Here is a 16,703-nt window from a genome sequence, read left to right on the forward strand (position 1 = left end):
ATCTCTTGCTTTAAACTTTTTCAAGACTGAGTTGCAGGAATTAAATAAATTACACTTTCCTACATCTACACATCCATATAGATCATGGACTAAACAAGATAGTAAGCAATTACTCATCTGGGACATTCTGGACCTTTAATAATATGATTGCAAAAAATGTTTCCTATAATCAATCTATAGCATGAGTTTATCAATAAAGGGAGTGAAATCCAATATGTTAATTTAAAGCAACGTATCTTATCACTGAAATATTGATAACTCCATCTCCTTCCTCTCCTCCCCATAATCTCCATTCTCCCACAGTTTAGTTTCAATTTGCACATTGAGTTTTGCAGGTTTTGGGAAAGCCAGTCTGTAACAACTTTGGGGAGGCTACTTAAGAGATCAATGAATCTCAGCCTTTGTCTTGTCTCTATCCATAATTACCATCTAGATCACCTCATTAGTTCCATGACTTTAAATACTATCAAATTTGTGGTTCCATCTTTCACCTCTCCCCTGAACTCAGATCTTTCTGCCATGTGCCTAGTATTTGATTTCTCCTCTTAGATAGCTAAGGTATTTTAGAGTTAACACGTCTAAAATCAAACACTTGATACTCTTTCCTCCACATACAAAACCTGCTCCAATCCTCTCCCAGGCTTCTGCATTTTCAATAAATGGAAACTCCAATTTTTTAATTGCTCAGGCCCTATACCTTGCAGTCAAACTTTGAATCCTTACTATCATGCCTTATTCAATCCAGTAATAAGGTCTGTCAACACTACTTGCAAAATATATCTGGACTCTGATGACTTACCACTGCTTCTAAATCACTACAACCTGAGCTCAAGCCACCATCATCCCTCATCTGGACTATTGCAATTGTTTCCTAACTCATCTCTGGACCCAACTATAGTCTGTTTTCCCCACCATAGCCAGAGTCATCCTTCAGAAGCATTACCTTAGCCCAGGCCACTCCCAGTGGTGTCCCACATCAATCAGAGTAAAATCCAAAGTCCTTATTACAGTCTACCAAGTAGTTTTCATCTCCGGCTGCACATTTAATCACTTGGGCAGCTTTATATTATTTTATTTTTCTCTTTTTTTTTTTTTTTGGTTTTGTTTTTGTTACTGACTCGGGTGCAGACAGAGGTGTTAACTCATGGTTCTGCTCTTACTAGGCTGTATTCATTCCTCCTTCCTTCCTCCTTCCCTCCCATTCTCTCTCTTTTATCCCTGCTCTCCATTCTCATTCCTCATCCCCTACTCAACCATATGAATGTGTTTAATATTATTCTTTTGGTCTCTGCTCCTGCAAAATTAGTATTTTTGTTTTCGTGTGCATATTTTAAATTTCTATAAATGGTATTTTGTCGTATACCTCATTCCATCTTTATAACATCCAATCCGTCAACTCCACAGTATTCAACTGCAATTCTTTTTCAATCTATCCACTCTCCAAATATGGCTTCTAAATTCTTGCCATTGCAAATAATGAGGCACTGAATATTTTTCCTTATGTTTCCGTATGGGCCTGTAAGTTACTTTATTTGATATCTAAAGCCCAGAGAGGAGCTGCTGGTTCACAGAGTTTGCATATTCTTAGCCTTTGGTATCAGGAAAAACAGTCCTTGTTATCTGCCATATGCATCCAGTGAACCTTTTTAATTTTTTATATTTGTAAGTCATTTTGAAAATAATCTGCAGAAGAAAAAGGCACAAACAACCTTACTAGAAATTTTAATGGGAATTTAATCATAGCTAACTCAAATTTTATTCTGTATTTTCTTGGTTTTGAAAAAATATATACCTGAAATGGTCCTATAAATGCCATTAACTGCTTGCCTGTTAGTTGTCATGCATAAACCTGAAACATATTCATTTTGTAAAACTGATTCCACATTTCAAACCCATCTGTCCTGGCCAATGTACTGGACAGGGAGCCAGGCAACTCGGGACACTGCTTCAGCTCTGCCATGTGCAAGCACTGAGACCTTGAACAAATGACTGCACCTTTAGGGCCCTGGTTCTCAAGTCTGTGAGAGGAGGTGGTGGGAGCAGATGTCTTAAAAATTCCTGTTTCAAAATATGACTTGGAAGATAAGCAGGATAAAAGTGACCATATATTTTGGTAATCTAGAGTTCCTTCAGGTAAAGGACTACTATTTTGTTCTCAAGTTAATTGTAGTAAATGGTCATCACAAGAGAGTATGAGTATTTAACTCTATGTACTTCTATTCATTTGTTTCATATAGCTTTTGCTTACCAACACAACCCACACCGGTGGGGTTCAGCTGGAAATCGGGTGGACAGTTACACTCATAGCGACCAGGAGTGTTGACACATAGGCCGTTCACACAGTTTATTGGATCTGCACATTCATCAATATCTAGGAAAAACATTTAAAATGCCCACATTAACATCTTTACTTTCCTTGTGCATACTGCTGTTCCAAAGAATTTGGTGGAAATTTTGCAAGTCAGTAGACTAAAAATCTTTAGGAGGGACTCAAAACAATGAAATAAAAATGAAATACTTGTATACACCTAAAGCAGTTTCCATAGATCAGTCACACAGTATTCATGATGATATCATTTAATATCCTTAATAAATAAATTATAATGAAACGTTGCAATTCTGAAGAAAAACATTTTATCACTGTTTGTTTAATTAAACTTAAACATATGTATTATATATTTGTACATATATGTGGACATCACAAATACATACAAAGAAATACTTTACTAATTTCGTGTTGGATATTTAATATTAAGTTGTTTATATTACAATGGATCAATTCAATAGTTAAAAATAAATGTATCAGCCAAGGGGGAAAGGGGTGGGGTGTGAGGAATTGGGAGACTGGGATTGACACATATACATTATTGACACTATGTATAAAATAGACAACTGATGGGAACATACTGTATAGCACAGGGAGCTCTACCTAATGCACTGTGGTAACCTAAATGGGAGGGAAGTCCAAAAGGGAGGGGATATCTGTATGTGTATGGCTGATTCATTTTGTTGTGTAGTGGAGGCTAACACAACATTGTAAAGCAACCATACTCCAATAAAAATTAATTAAAAATAATAAAACAATAAATGTATCAGAATGTAATTTTTTTTCAAAAAAATGCATAGCCCAAGGCATAGCAGGCTAAGCAGAAATTTGAGGAACTTCTATATCTAGCACAAAATGTTCATTTCTACTAATAAGAACACAATTAAGCCCTTAACTGGCCATACCTGTACAGTTCCCTCCGGTTCTGTCCAATTCGTAACCATCATCACAGATACAATGAAACATACCAGGCAAATTATTACATGTTCCAAAGACACAAATATTTTGGAAGGAGCATTCATCGATATCTGGAGATTAAAAAAAATAGTAATCTCTTGATTACAAGGACATTTAGATTTACTGTATGACATTAATAAATTATTCTATCTCCTCAGATGTTTTTATGCAGCAAAAAATTTTCTTTTTCTTTGACCAGAGATGTCACATAAATGGCAAGCAACTAATGTTTATATGGGTCAGAAATATGAAAGAATATTATCTTATTTTATTGACAGTATTTTACTGTCTTGACCTGTAAAATACTTCAGAAAAAAATTGGCCTAGGGCATAAAAACCTTTTAGAAATTAAATATGAACGTGTTAAAGGAATAAGATTGTAAAAAATTAAAGATAAAAACAAATTCAAAGATTATAATAATTAAGTGAAAACAGCAGATGTTTTATAAACATCTACAACATACAAAATATACAACATAAATATTTTAAATATATCTTTTAAATTATTTAAGTTTAATTTTTTAAACTTCTTTCTTGTTATGTAATCTGATCTGTTATAATAAAGTCAGTTATAAATAGGGAAAGAAGTTTTTTCCCAGTAGTGTGTAATAAGATCATCCATTGCCCCACATTCCTCCAAATCTCATTAAGATATCTCTACTGGACTGAAATCATAAATTCAGTTTATGAAAGTCTTCCATGAAGCTTTAACTCAAAATAAACAAGAAGTTATTACTCCTCATTTGTATGAAAATGAAGGCATAGTGTGCCTGTACAGCTGTAGAAGTAATCTGTATTTCTACACATAGGAAGAGGATGGACATTTTTGTACACAAATTACCTCATATCCTGAGAATGCAGACCAGGCATGCCATTTTAGGCTAGACTAGACAAGTCATTCTAAAATGCTGTCTTGAGACAGTTATATCTTAAGTATAAACGGGTCTTTTGGTCATTTATGATTGTCAAAATAAAGCATTGCAACTATCTTATATTTAAAGTATAATTCAAATTGTGTCTAGAAGTTCAATTGATGTGTAAAGTTGTCTTTACTTGTGTTGGGGCAATAAACAAAGTTATTCTTTTTATATAAATCAGTAAAGACTCATTAAGTTAGTTTATAATTGAGTTGTGTTAATCTATAAATTGCAGTGGAATTGTATTATCAGCCTTCTGCATATGCATTTTACTTTTAAGTGAACTTTATTAGAAATAACTTCCATTTAAATAACATAAAAGTTGCGTGGAATAAGGTATTTTAAGAGAATACTGCCTTGTTTTTATAAAATTGATGCATATTCAGAAAATTGAACAATACAGAAAAGTGGTGATAGGAAACAGAAAAGATAGGAAACACAGAAAATAAGATAGCAAGAACAAAAATCACTCAAAAATGCTTCTATCCAGAATTATCATTGTAATTGGATGAACACCATTCCAAACATTGATATTTCTCAGTGCATATTCACAGAGAGTAAAGCTGAAACAATTTCCAGGCATCAGATCAATTTTTCATTATCTCAGTATCTTCTAAAATGCTTTCTAATGGTAAGAATTGATGAAAACACTAAAACTGTATCATCTTTTGGTTTTATGTTAAAATTCAAACACAATTTTAAGACAGTATTAATGGATTCTATACAATGATGATTAACAATTAGCATCCATATATGCTTCCAACTCATTTTTGTTATTCATATTATTTTCACTTTTTAAATGTTCATGGCATTTACCATAATCTCTACAGTATTTAGTACTAATTCTTTAAAGGAATCAATAATGTTTTTATTGTCACTTCTCCATTTACTTCTTGATTGGCTGTTTTTCATTGCTGATAAGTTGTGTGTCTTTTTTGGTTTTGTTTTTGTTTTCGTTTTGCCCAAGACAAGAAGGGAGATCCCACAGGTGGTTTCTTTCTGAATTATTTCACTTGTCAGGATATGTCTATTGTCTTTTTTTTTTTTAATAAATTTATTTATTTTATTTATTTATTTTTGACTGTGTTGGGTCTTCATTGCTGTGCGCAGGCTTTCTCTAGTTGCAGTGAGCAGGGGTTACTCTTCGTTGTGGTGTGTAGGCTTCTCATTGCGGTGGCCTCTCTTGTTGCAAAGCATGGGCTCTAGGCGCGAGGGCTTCAGCAGTTGTGGCGCGCGGGCTTCAGCAGTTGTGGCGCGTGGGCTCTAGAGTACAGGATCCGTTACTGGCGCAACTGGCTGAGTTGCTCCTTGGCATGCGAAATCTTCCCGGACCAGGGCTCGAACCCGTGTCCCCTGCACTGGCAGGAGGATTCTTAACCACTGCACCACCAGGGAAGCCCTGTCTATTGTCTTTATAATTAATTAACTCTGAGGTATAGCTTTCTTGTCACATGTGTCCTTATAACTGTGAGGGCAGCATTCTAATGTGTGTTGGTACTGAATGTTTTTTTTGTTCATGCCTTGCCTTTTCTATCTGCAGTTTGAAGAATCTCTATTACTTAAGTTGACAAATTCAATTAGGTTAAATAAAAATGATTTACTTCTTTCTGTATATTCAGTTCCTTCTATTTCAGGAAAATGTTTGGTTGTTTAATACTTTTTTTCTATTCAATTTTTAGGGACTCTTCACTTCAGAAACACCCATTATACTTAAGTTTATGGTCTTTGTCTTTTCTCTAATAGTGTTAATTTATCCTCTCCCCCCTTTTTTTTCACTGTGATTATCTCACCTCCATTCTCTATGGTACTAATTACATTTTCATCTCCTCTGTTCTTTGCTGTGTCTATTTAATTGTTCTCTTATTTTGCTACACTGGCCCACGTTTTTTGTTTCCCTTAACTCTGCAATATCTCTTTTTGTCTTTCTTTTCTGTTTTTATAATCACTTTGAACTTGTTCAATCATATGTTTTTATTAAGGTTATCTGAGGTACAATATACCTATGCGAAATTTGCTCTTGTTCCTTGAGTAGTTTTCCTCTACTCTGGATTGATTATCTGCTTTTTGTATGCTTTTTTTGTTGTTGTTGTTTCCATAGAACACCTGCACAGTTGCTGTTGTTTCAGTTTGTTTACACATTACTTGGTCAGCTCTTTCAAGAGTTTTATATACAGTTGATGCTTGAACAACATACATTTGAACTGTGCGGGTCTACTTATACATGGATTTTTTTCAATAGTAAATACCACAGTGTATGTAGTACAACTACACTATCTGCAGTTGGTTAAATGTGTGGACATGGAACCGCGAATGCAGAGAACTGTGAACACTGAGGGCCGACTACAAGTTATACACAGATTTCCCCCCATGCTGATGGTAAGTGTCCCTAGCCCCCATGTTATTCAAGTGTCAACTGTACTCTGAGATACAGTTTAGATGGAGCTTCTCGACATCCTCCCTTCTTTTTTGATTTGGGCTTTCTTTGGAAGACAGCTTGGGGTACGGTTTTCATTATAGCTTCTATTCTGTGGCCCAGAGTTTCATAAGGTGGGGGAAGAGGAGAAATACGGATGGGAGGACCTCCACTGGGCTCTGTGTGCTCTTTGTTGGTGAACCTGGCCCCTGCTCTCTCTTCGGAAATCATACTAAATGCTCTGTATCTGGGTTTACTCCATCTGATGGAGTCCTAACCTGTCCCTGAGGAGGTTCTTGCAGGTTCTGTACCTTCCCATTTTGGTGAAGAATACTGGGAAATGGCCAACTCCAGCAGTTTTTTAAACTCTATAGAAATTCTGAGAATTTATGATTAGAGGTAGATGCTGAGTGGAAAATGTTGTTTAGAGGATCAATTCAAAGGGGCATCAATTTATAATAAGATGGGAAAATATCAAGGAATTAAAGTAATAAATTCAGGATAAAGTGTCTAAATGTGCCAGATCTCATAGAAAGAGAGAAGACAAAACCATAGAGAAACAGGCAGAACCATGGAATTGCATTTTTGGGATCTCAAAAGTTGGCATCTGGTTAAATGGAGCAAAGGGTGAACTACATGTGTGCCACTCTCAGGTGCCCTGGCAACTGGGATTTCTCTCCATGGAAACAACATATTTTGGGAAAGCCAACATGAGAAGGAAGTACAGTAAACAGAAACTATTTAGCATCACCTTGAGGGAGGTTCTGCGAGAAGTTCTGGAAGACCCTAGGCCACAAATAATGGAACAGAATTATGAAAGGGAAATGCTGTCTTATGTATAAAGGATTAATTTTGAAATTTTATGTTGGCAAAAGTGTCTGGCTATTGCTAACTTGTCCCTTTTCCCACCAATTCTTGTCAAGCTGACGTGGGTAATAAATCATGTAATTCCATAAACACATTGACTCACAGTTTCTACCAATTGACTTCAAAGCTTAGAAGGAACCAGGACTAGGAAAAAAATAAAGCTCATTCTACAGCTGCCTTGTATAAAATGGTTTAGGTTCTGCCCAACCTAGCAGGTCAGAGTAGAAGCATGAATACTTTCAGTTTCTAATACCATCTTCCCAGAGCCTGCTATTCATTCTCTCATTCTGATTCTCTCCAAATTGGTAGATATTTATGGAAATTGCCATGATCTTTTAGGCACACTTTCTTTCTTCAGTGACACTTCTGGTGGTGGGGCAGAGTCAGGTTCTACTCCAAGCTACCCCAGATTGCATAATTTTTGTTTGGTTGATGCTGGTGAAATGTGTGTGTGTGTGTGTGTGTGTGTGTGTGTGTGTGTGTGTGCGCGCGCCCACGCTGGCATTTACTATTTCTGTTCATTTGATTAGATACTCATGTAGGGAAAGCCTGTAATCTGGTTTCATTTTATAATCTTTGCTAGCAGTTAGCCTGAGTTTTTTTTTAAGGTTTTCTATGAATCACTAATTTTGTTAAAACCTTATGGCATATGAATTGTTTTCAATCCTTCTCCTTTATTTACATTTTCATGTACTTTTATGAACACAATGATGGCCCAAACTCTATGTAATGTGAATTGAGTCTCTAATGTAAAAGAAAATCCAAATTCTTTTTCTTGGAAAGGTATCACACTAGTCACAAAGTCCCATTTCTAGGAAAGGGGGTGATGTCATAACTTAGAGGCAGGAGACATGACTATTAAGCAAAAGGTGTAGTTCTTGATGAGTCCCTGAAGAGGACTTCCAGTCCCAGACATACAGACAGTTGACTAAAGCATAAAGGTAATGCCAAAAATGAGCTACTTAGATTTTGATAAACACATTAAATAGCAGTGATTGAGGTACACAATATATTTTAAAAGCTGACCAGTTTATCCACATTTCATTCATTTAGTGATAAAAAAAGAAATAGTTAAAAAAAAAAAAAAACAAATAAGCCAAAGTTCCAACTCTTGGCTCCTGGCCAGGAAAACTTCATAAGAGATGAAAGCCACCTTCATCATTATTCATTCGGCAAAATAATCCATGCTTAAACAAATGACTTTTATGTGTGCAGCATGTGCTGTGTATTCTGCTTCCAGGTGGAGCCTGTTCAGCCCTTTTTGTGGTTTCATTTGTTGTAGTTGATCCAACTTGGAAATGAGTTGGAATCCTGGTGACCCACCTTGGCAGGATCTGCTGTCTGAGGCTGGAGTGAAGCCCATCTCACACTCGCAGCGATATGCACCTGGGACGTTGAGGCACTGTCCATTCTCACAGAGATTTATGTTTTCTGCACACTCATCAACATCTGTTGAAGGAGCAGATTACATCTCTATTAAGTTCTAAATCTCATGACATTTTTTTCTTTGCTCTATAACTAAACCAGTCTCACTGGCTTGAGTTAGTGCTCATTAACATCAAACAACAATTATCCATATACACCTAAATAAGGGTATACAACTTGATAGCAGAGCTGTTTATGCCCTAACATTCAATTCCATTATGATAAACAGGAGGAACGAGGTGTCTCTCACATCTGTCTCAGTTCTCTTTAATGCTAATTTGATGCATCTGTGTTACACCAACATCATTTAGATATAACCAAGAACATTGGAATTAATCTTAAAATGGTGTTAATTCATTTGAAAACATTACAGTATTAAAATGAACAACTTTTTCACTAGTTCAAGTATTTTTAAGCAAGTAAGGGACACTCTAAGGGAGTGAGAAAAGTTTCTTTCATGCCATTACAATCTCATTAAAATATTCTTATATTTAGGGCCTAACATTTGCCAAGGAGTGTGCTAGCTGCCTGACGTTCATGTTTTCACTTAGTTCACCAACCCTGTGAGGTTTACAAGAGGAAGAAGCCGAGGCTAAGAGGAGGTGACTGATGCCTGGGAGTCACAGTGATCTAATCTGCGGCTGAGCCAGGGTCTAGGTCCAGCTGTGTCTGATACCAAAGCCATGCCCCTGCCCTCACACCACGGTGCAGAGACATGCTAAGAAAGATGCAGTACCCGAGGTTTAAAAGTAAGGAAGCTTTACAACTGAATAAACATGTTTTCTTAAAGAGGCATTAGAAAACTGTAAGTCTGTGTTTTTGATGTCACTAATTAGAAAAAACTATCTTTTAATTTGGGGTTTAAAGTGTGCACTGAAATTCAACTGAGAAACACCTATCTCTCAAGCTTAAAAGTATCATTCTTTATGTCCAGCAAGATGATCTAGTCTTTTACGTGAATATAATAAGTGGATGTTTTATCCTCAAGGAATGCAGAGTGAATTTACTCACATTCATTAAGCTCTTATGATGCATGTTTCTAAGCTCTTTACTTGTATTATTCCATTTAATCCTTTCAATACCATGTGATAAACTGAGATTCTGATAAACATAATAAATAGCAGTGATTGGGTAGGTCATAGATTTTATTTTAAGAAGCTATATAGTTTTCCCAACATGTCATTCATTCAATGATATAAAAGAAAAAGGGAAATAGTACTTATTATTATTATTACCACCATGTCCATTTCAAAATGGAGAAACTAAGGACACACAGGTTAAGTCATTCACTTAAGTCTATATGGCCAGTAAGCAGCACAGGCAAGATCTGGATCCAGATGGTCTGACTCAGAGCCTGTATTTTTGACCATTATATTAATTAATGAATAAAAGGAAATGACAGTCACTAAGAGTACATGATAGTAATAAATGCCATTATTTTAAAAAATTTCCAGGTTTTTGTGTTTAATGTAAGCAAAAGATACATATTCACCTTAAGTCAAGTGTAAAAACAGAGGTAGTGATTTCAGCCTCCTTTAACTACAGTCTTCTGATGATGATGAAAACATACAGAGTGTTGCATGAAAATCAGGACCTCACCCACCTGAGCAGGTAAATCCATCTCCAGTGAACCCTTCGGAGCAGGCACAGCGGTAGGAGCCTGGGGTATTGACACACTGAGCATTTATGCTGCACTGGTGGGTTCCATTAGAACATTCGTCCAGATCTGCATGTCAAGAGAACATAGCAATAAAGTTCAGAAATGAAAATGGAGTATTTAAACACCCAGGAAGATTTTCATTTGTCTTAATTTAAATGTAAACTGGCCCCAAACTGGCCAAATGGAATGTATTTTAGTTTACTGGTCAAGTTGCAGTTCTATATAATTTTCTAAGACCTCAGACCTATAATCCAAAATGTTCATGCTACAAACCTGGGCAAAAATAATTAGTTCAAGCATTTTGTGAGCTGTCTAATCAACTAGAATTATAATGTTTAAAAGAAAACCAGGCCTAGATTTCCTTCTGATTTCTACCGAGGGTGAATTTTATCATTGGCTACCTTATCACTAAAAAAGGGGTCAATTTTCAAGATAATACTGAATTTCAGAGCAGGAAAATTACCATAGAATTTTCAAGTTCATTTTATAGATGAGGAAACCAAGATATGATTCTTGACCTCATGGAACCCCTAGTCTAATGGAAAAGACAGATGTTAAACACAGAGAATTCAATTAAATTAAATACTGTCATACATGTACCATGAAGAAAAGTTACAAGGTATAAGGAAATAAGAAGGGTGTGTAATTTGGATTGCAGGAATTAGGAAAGCTCCACTGAGGAAGTCATTTTCAGTTAACTTCACATCTGAAGGATGAGCAAGAGTTGACCTGCGAACAGAAGTAGGGATGGGTCTTCCTTGCAGAGGGAACAGCACGTATGAAAACACTGAGAAGGAAAAGAGCTCTGATGTGACAAAAATTAAAGGAGGTTAGAGTGACAAAGCACAATGTAGGAGACCAAGGATGAAGGAAAGTGAAGCTGGAGAGATAGTGGGAAGATGCCATAGGGTCTTATAAACCATGTGAAGGAAGCTGAAGTTTATCCTAAATTCAATGGATTAAGATGACAATTGTGAAGAAATTAGATCCATGGTTTAAAAAAATCTACCTGGCTGCAATGTGGAGAATGGATTGCGGGAGGACCAGAGAGGGAGTAAGTCAACATATGAGGAGGTTCTTTCAGCAGCTAACAGAGAGAAAGGGCTGGGGTGGGGGGCAGATTGAGAGAGAGAACGGTTGTGATGAGAGCAGGGGGATGGAGATGGAAAGGAGTGGAGGGATTTGGATGCCATTTTGGAGTAGAGGTGCCTGGACATGGTTAAATCTTTGGTATTAGTGGCAGGCTATTTTTCGATAGCTGGCCAGAGTGATAGATGGACAAGAAGCACAAAAAAAGGGAGGCTAGAGGAGGGAAAAACAGTAAACAAATGGGACTAGAAAACTGGGAATGGGGATATAGCTGAAAAGTTGTGAGATTAATGATAGAGAAATGGCTGGACTCAAGTGGGTAGCTAGTGGACTTAGTGACACCGTGAGAGAACCTTCCCTAGCAAAGTTATTTAAAAACTATGTTAACTCAAATTCTGGAGTCAGCTCATAAACATCTGACAAGTATAAAACAATTGAGTAGGTAAGAAAGTACATTCAAATTAACTAATATTATTAATAAGAGATCTTAAAATTATCCTTTAATTCTTGCTGCAGGCTTATCAGGTTTTAATGAATAATCATGGGGAGGTCGGTTTTGCTTGCTTTAATATGTATTTTAAATAGACCTGGATACTTTTTACGAGTTGCAACATGTCTTATTGTTGAGGCACATAAAACACTGAACGTACCAAGCAGCACTATGAATGACATCAAGGGTAAAATCCAGTTCCTTGCCTCACAGCTATAAAGGACTTATTAGACTCTGGTCAAGAACTATAAAACTTGGAGAATGGCAACTGCCTTCACATTCTCCTTCTAATCTGGCTCCTTGGAATCCAAGACATTTAGATTTCTCTGGAAGAAGAATTCTATTTTCTATTAAGAAGCTGGTATTGACCACTTACTATAGACCTAGGTTATCTGAAAAAAATCATTTCATTCCCTTCATTTATTTCACTGTGTTTTAAATCTCACTGTTACTCTATGAAAAAACTGGAAAAATATATTAGTCATGTTTCATCCTACAGCTGTTTGGATTTCTGGCTGCACATCAAATATTTTTTACTGAACAACACCACATTAAAAAGCAGATGCCAAGGCATACTGTTGTAATTTGATCATTTATACCAAAGTTAAAGGAAACTCTTAGGCAAGAATTATCTTGCAACGAAAGACAGCCTTTAATTTTCAAGAGAATAAATGAAACTAAGAGCCATGTTCCTACTTAAGTATGTAGGTTAACAACTGTGCAAAGAAGAGCCTCTAGGGATTTTGTGTCTTAGCGAAGGTTATTTACATTTGCAAAATACTCACCAATACATTTGATGCCATTTCCAACCCAGCCTTCTCTGCAGCTACATTTGAAGCTTCCTGGGACGTTTAGACATGAGGCATGCATGTCACAGTTGTGGGCACCAATTTCACACTCATCCACATCTGAGAAACCGTAGTTAATATGAAGATAAGATACAACCTAGTTAATTCTACTTCCAAGAGATTTCTGTATAGGCAAAATTTTAAAGTAAACACAGAGAAAACATTAACGTCACTTTTATTTTTAATATGTTTAGACTCCAACAGGATTTGGAAGTTCATGATCCAAATCAAACAAGGCCTTCCCTGAAAGAAATTGCCAGCCAGAATATATAAAAATAATCACTGGAAATGTTTTCTGGAAAATGACCAGATGCTTTTATCAGTATTATGTATATAGTGACTGTGTATGTGGTACACATACATATGAACATGCAGAGTTCTTCTTTCATTACTTGCTCTTTCCTGGAGGTGTCAGCTTAAGGCCTAGGTTGCAGTCTAAGTCACCCACCACCTGGCTTGAGCAAAATACCACACTAAAGCCTTGAGCAATGATGGACATTTGGCCCAAAGTACTGACCCTGGGAGCTCAACCCCCATCCGCCCTTCAAAAGACTAAAACTATTTAGTAGAGAACAGGCATAAGAGATAAAATGAATGGGGTGAACAAAGAAAAAAAGCGAAGAGAGGAAATTTGGGCAGGGAGAAGAGAAGGCAAAAGCAAATGGAAAGAGAGGAGGGAAGAGCAGAGAAAAAGATGGGGAAAGAAAGGAAGGAAAAGAGTCTAAATATAAGTTTTAGATTAATTTTTGTTAGTTTAAAAGAACTGTAAAACTCAGCAAACACCTGGGATTCCTCCAGGTCTTTTGGTGCTTCTTCCTTACGTATATCTCCTGTTTGGGCAGGAGAAAGTGAACGCTGCCCCAAGAGCTACCAGGAGCACATCAGAACCATGGGGGCCAGATTCCACACCCATTCTCCCACTCCGTGACCAAGCACGCAGCCAGGTCTGCGGCTTGGTAGCTGAGACCGTGCTCATCTACCACAGAGAAGAGACAAACGCATCACACATGCTCTGGGCCAGTTACTCATCACATAACTGTCACAACCTGGTGTGGGTGAAAGTACAAGAAATTCCAGGGAACAAATGATGTTGAAGGTTAACCTCTGAAATATAAGAAGTTGAAACACAGGGGATACAAGCTTGAGACCTACCTGTGCATCCCGTGGTCCCCTTCTTTACTGAATAACCCAGTTGACAGTGGCAAATGAAGGATCCCTTGGTGTTCTCACATTCCCCAAACATGCAGATGTTTGAATTTAAGTCACATTCATTCACGTCTAGGAAATTGATTTTCAACACCTTGGTTAATACTTGTTTATTCCAGTAATTCAAAAGCTATCTTTTAAACTGAATAGCATACCAATGAGATATACAAATAACGTTTAAAATATAATGTATTTGCAAGACACAGTATTACAGATAAATATATTGTCTTTAAGGATTTTTTTTTCAAATAATTCTTCCTTTTTGGCTTTCATATCTTCTAATACAATGGTTTGAATTTTAAAAATAACCAAAAAAGCCTTTTCTTCTTAGGTGCGCGCGTGTGTGTGTGTGTGTGCACACTGTACATAAATATTTATCCTGTTCTTATGGTACCCACCAATGCATGTTTTCATGTCCATTGAAGCCATGAAGCCATCATAACACAGACAGCGATACTCTCCAGGAATGTTGGTACACTGCCCACCATCACAGATATCAGGATTATTTTCACATTCATCAATATCTGATGATACAAAATCAAAATCAAATGAAAAACAAGGATGACTTTATTAAGCTCATGCATTTTTTTCCATCCAGTTCCACACAAAATATGTAAGATATGTAAGATATGTAAGATAAGATTAACCAGATGTACAAAGTCTGTGTATTTTCCTTCCTGTACCTGCACACGACCTCCCATCTGGCATCAGGGCATAACCTTCACTGCAGCTACATTCATAGCTTCCTTCTGCATTAGTGCACTGGGTGTCACATCCTCCGTTCATTATCATACATTCGTCAATATCTGTAAAAACATTGCCACCACGTTACTTGTCAGAGATACTTCCTTAAAAAAAAAAAAAAAAAGAGAGTTTTTCTACTTCTTCTTAAACAGACAATGCTCCAGTGACTTTGGATTTTTCATGTTGATTGATCATTGTAACATTAGCCTTTCTTAGTTCCTCTCACTTCCTTTTAGACAGCATTTCATTTGACATTCAGCTCCAGTAACCTAAGATTAAAGAACTCAGATATACCATATAGGATGAAATATATATATATAGAGAAATATAGGATGTTTCTTATTATAAAACCAAAGGTTCCTCTGCAAACACCAAACCATGGCATCTGCCCCCATTCTTAGATTTGTTTTTAGGACAAAGGACTCCCATCGGTGTCATTATATATTCCGTGCCAGAAGCATTCCTCGACTGACTTGAGAAATACAACTTCCAGACCTGCCTGGCCTACCCTTACCTGTACAGCCCTGCCGGTCTGGCGTGGCCTGGTACCCAGCATTGCAGGAGCACTGATAAGTTCCAATCATGTTTACACATTTTCCATTTCTACAGAGATTGTCACTCAGGGAGCATTCATTAATATCTATAAAAAGATACACAGAGTTAGTGTTTTATGAAATCACAACACCACTTAAACTATCAAGAACATGCAGCATCAGAGCAATGGTCTCCAAAGGGCTTTATTTACTTCAGGGGGAAGTAAGACGGTCTCTTGCAGCAATTCAAAGAAAACGCCAGAATCTATATTTCTCTTAGTTCTATCTGCAACAGTGCTCTCCGGTGGAACTTTTTACATTGATGGAACTGTTACATATCTGTGCTGTCCAATATGTAGCTGTTACTGAGTGCTTGAAACATGGATACTGTGACTAAGGAACTGAATTTTTAACGTTATTTAATTTTGATAAAATTAAAATAGCCACGTGTGGCTAGTGAGTACCACATTAGACCACATCCACCTAGCACATGCCAGAAATAAAGCTTGTTAATACTTAATCTATGAATTTACACTGGCACCCTTGGCTGGTCTTAATTGGATGGTTACGTGTTGTCTAAATAACATGAAGGTTCCTGAGGGAAGACAGCTGGTTCCAAAAACAGAGGGGCTGAAAGTAGGGCCCTCAGTTTTTAACTTTTCATGGCATTGTGTTTACAGGGCCTGGATAGGTGGATTACAGATTATATTGCCTGTTTTTAAGTAAACTAACCCTTGTAAGACGGGCAGATGCCTTAAAGAAAATGCCTGCAAAGATCTGTGGAAGAAACTAGTACTAATAATGCAAAAAGAGAAGAGCAAGAAAATGGTAGAGTGACACTTCCTCACACAAGTTACTCGTCAAACACAATCTAAGGTAAAAATCAGATATAACAAGAAATTCACCCCAAATTCTCAAAATTACTAAGAAGACAATGTGGCAGATTTATGTTTATAATCATGAAATATTTATTTTATTGAACATGCAAAAATACATATTTTATAATGTACATTATATCATTGAGGGGAACTTTTTTTTCAGCTATAAAACCCATGAAGGGCTTCCCTGGTGGCGAAGTGGTTGAGAGTCCTCCTGTCGATGCAGAGGACACGGGTTCGTGCCCCGGTCCAGGAAGATCCCACATGCCACGGAGCGGCTGGGCCCGTGAGCCATGGCCGCTGAGCCTGCACGTCCGGAGCCTGTGCTCCGCAACGGGAGAGGCCACAGC

General features: G+C 37.0%; 1 protein-coding gene across 1 annotated transcript in view; it reads right to left on the reverse strand.

The window, feature by feature from the left end:
- FBN2 (fibrillin 2) overlaps positions 1 to 16,703 on the reverse strand; it is a 231,510-nt gene that overhangs the window by 46,579 nt on the left and 168,228 nt on the right. The window contains exons 28-36 of the mRNA XM_065873429.1: positions 15,457 to 15,582; positions 14,882 to 15,004; positions 14,597 to 14,722; positions 14,145 to 14,270; positions 12,930 to 13,052; positions 10,509 to 10,631; positions 8,804 to 8,929; positions 3,232 to 3,354; positions 2,249 to 2,371 (exon numbers count right to left, since the gene is read on the reverse strand). Of these exons, the coding sequence (XP_065729501.1) occupies positions 2,249 to 2,371; positions 3,232 to 3,354; positions 8,804 to 8,929; positions 10,509 to 10,631; positions 12,930 to 13,052; positions 14,145 to 14,270; positions 14,597 to 14,722; positions 14,882 to 15,004; positions 15,457 to 15,582 (1,119 nt within the window). The remainder of the gene's footprint in view (positions 1 to 2,248; positions 2,372 to 3,231; positions 3,355 to 8,803; positions 8,930 to 10,508; positions 10,632 to 12,929; positions 13,053 to 14,144; positions 14,271 to 14,596; positions 14,723 to 14,881; positions 15,005 to 15,456; positions 15,583 to 16,703) is intronic.

This window comes from Phocoena phocoena, chromosome 3 (assembly GCF_963924675.1).
Source record: "Phocoena phocoena chromosome 3, mPhoPho1.1, whole genome shotgun sequence".
Lineage (NCBI taxonomy): Eukaryota > Metazoa > Chordata > Mammalia > Artiodactyla > Phocoenidae > Phocoena > Phocoena phocoena.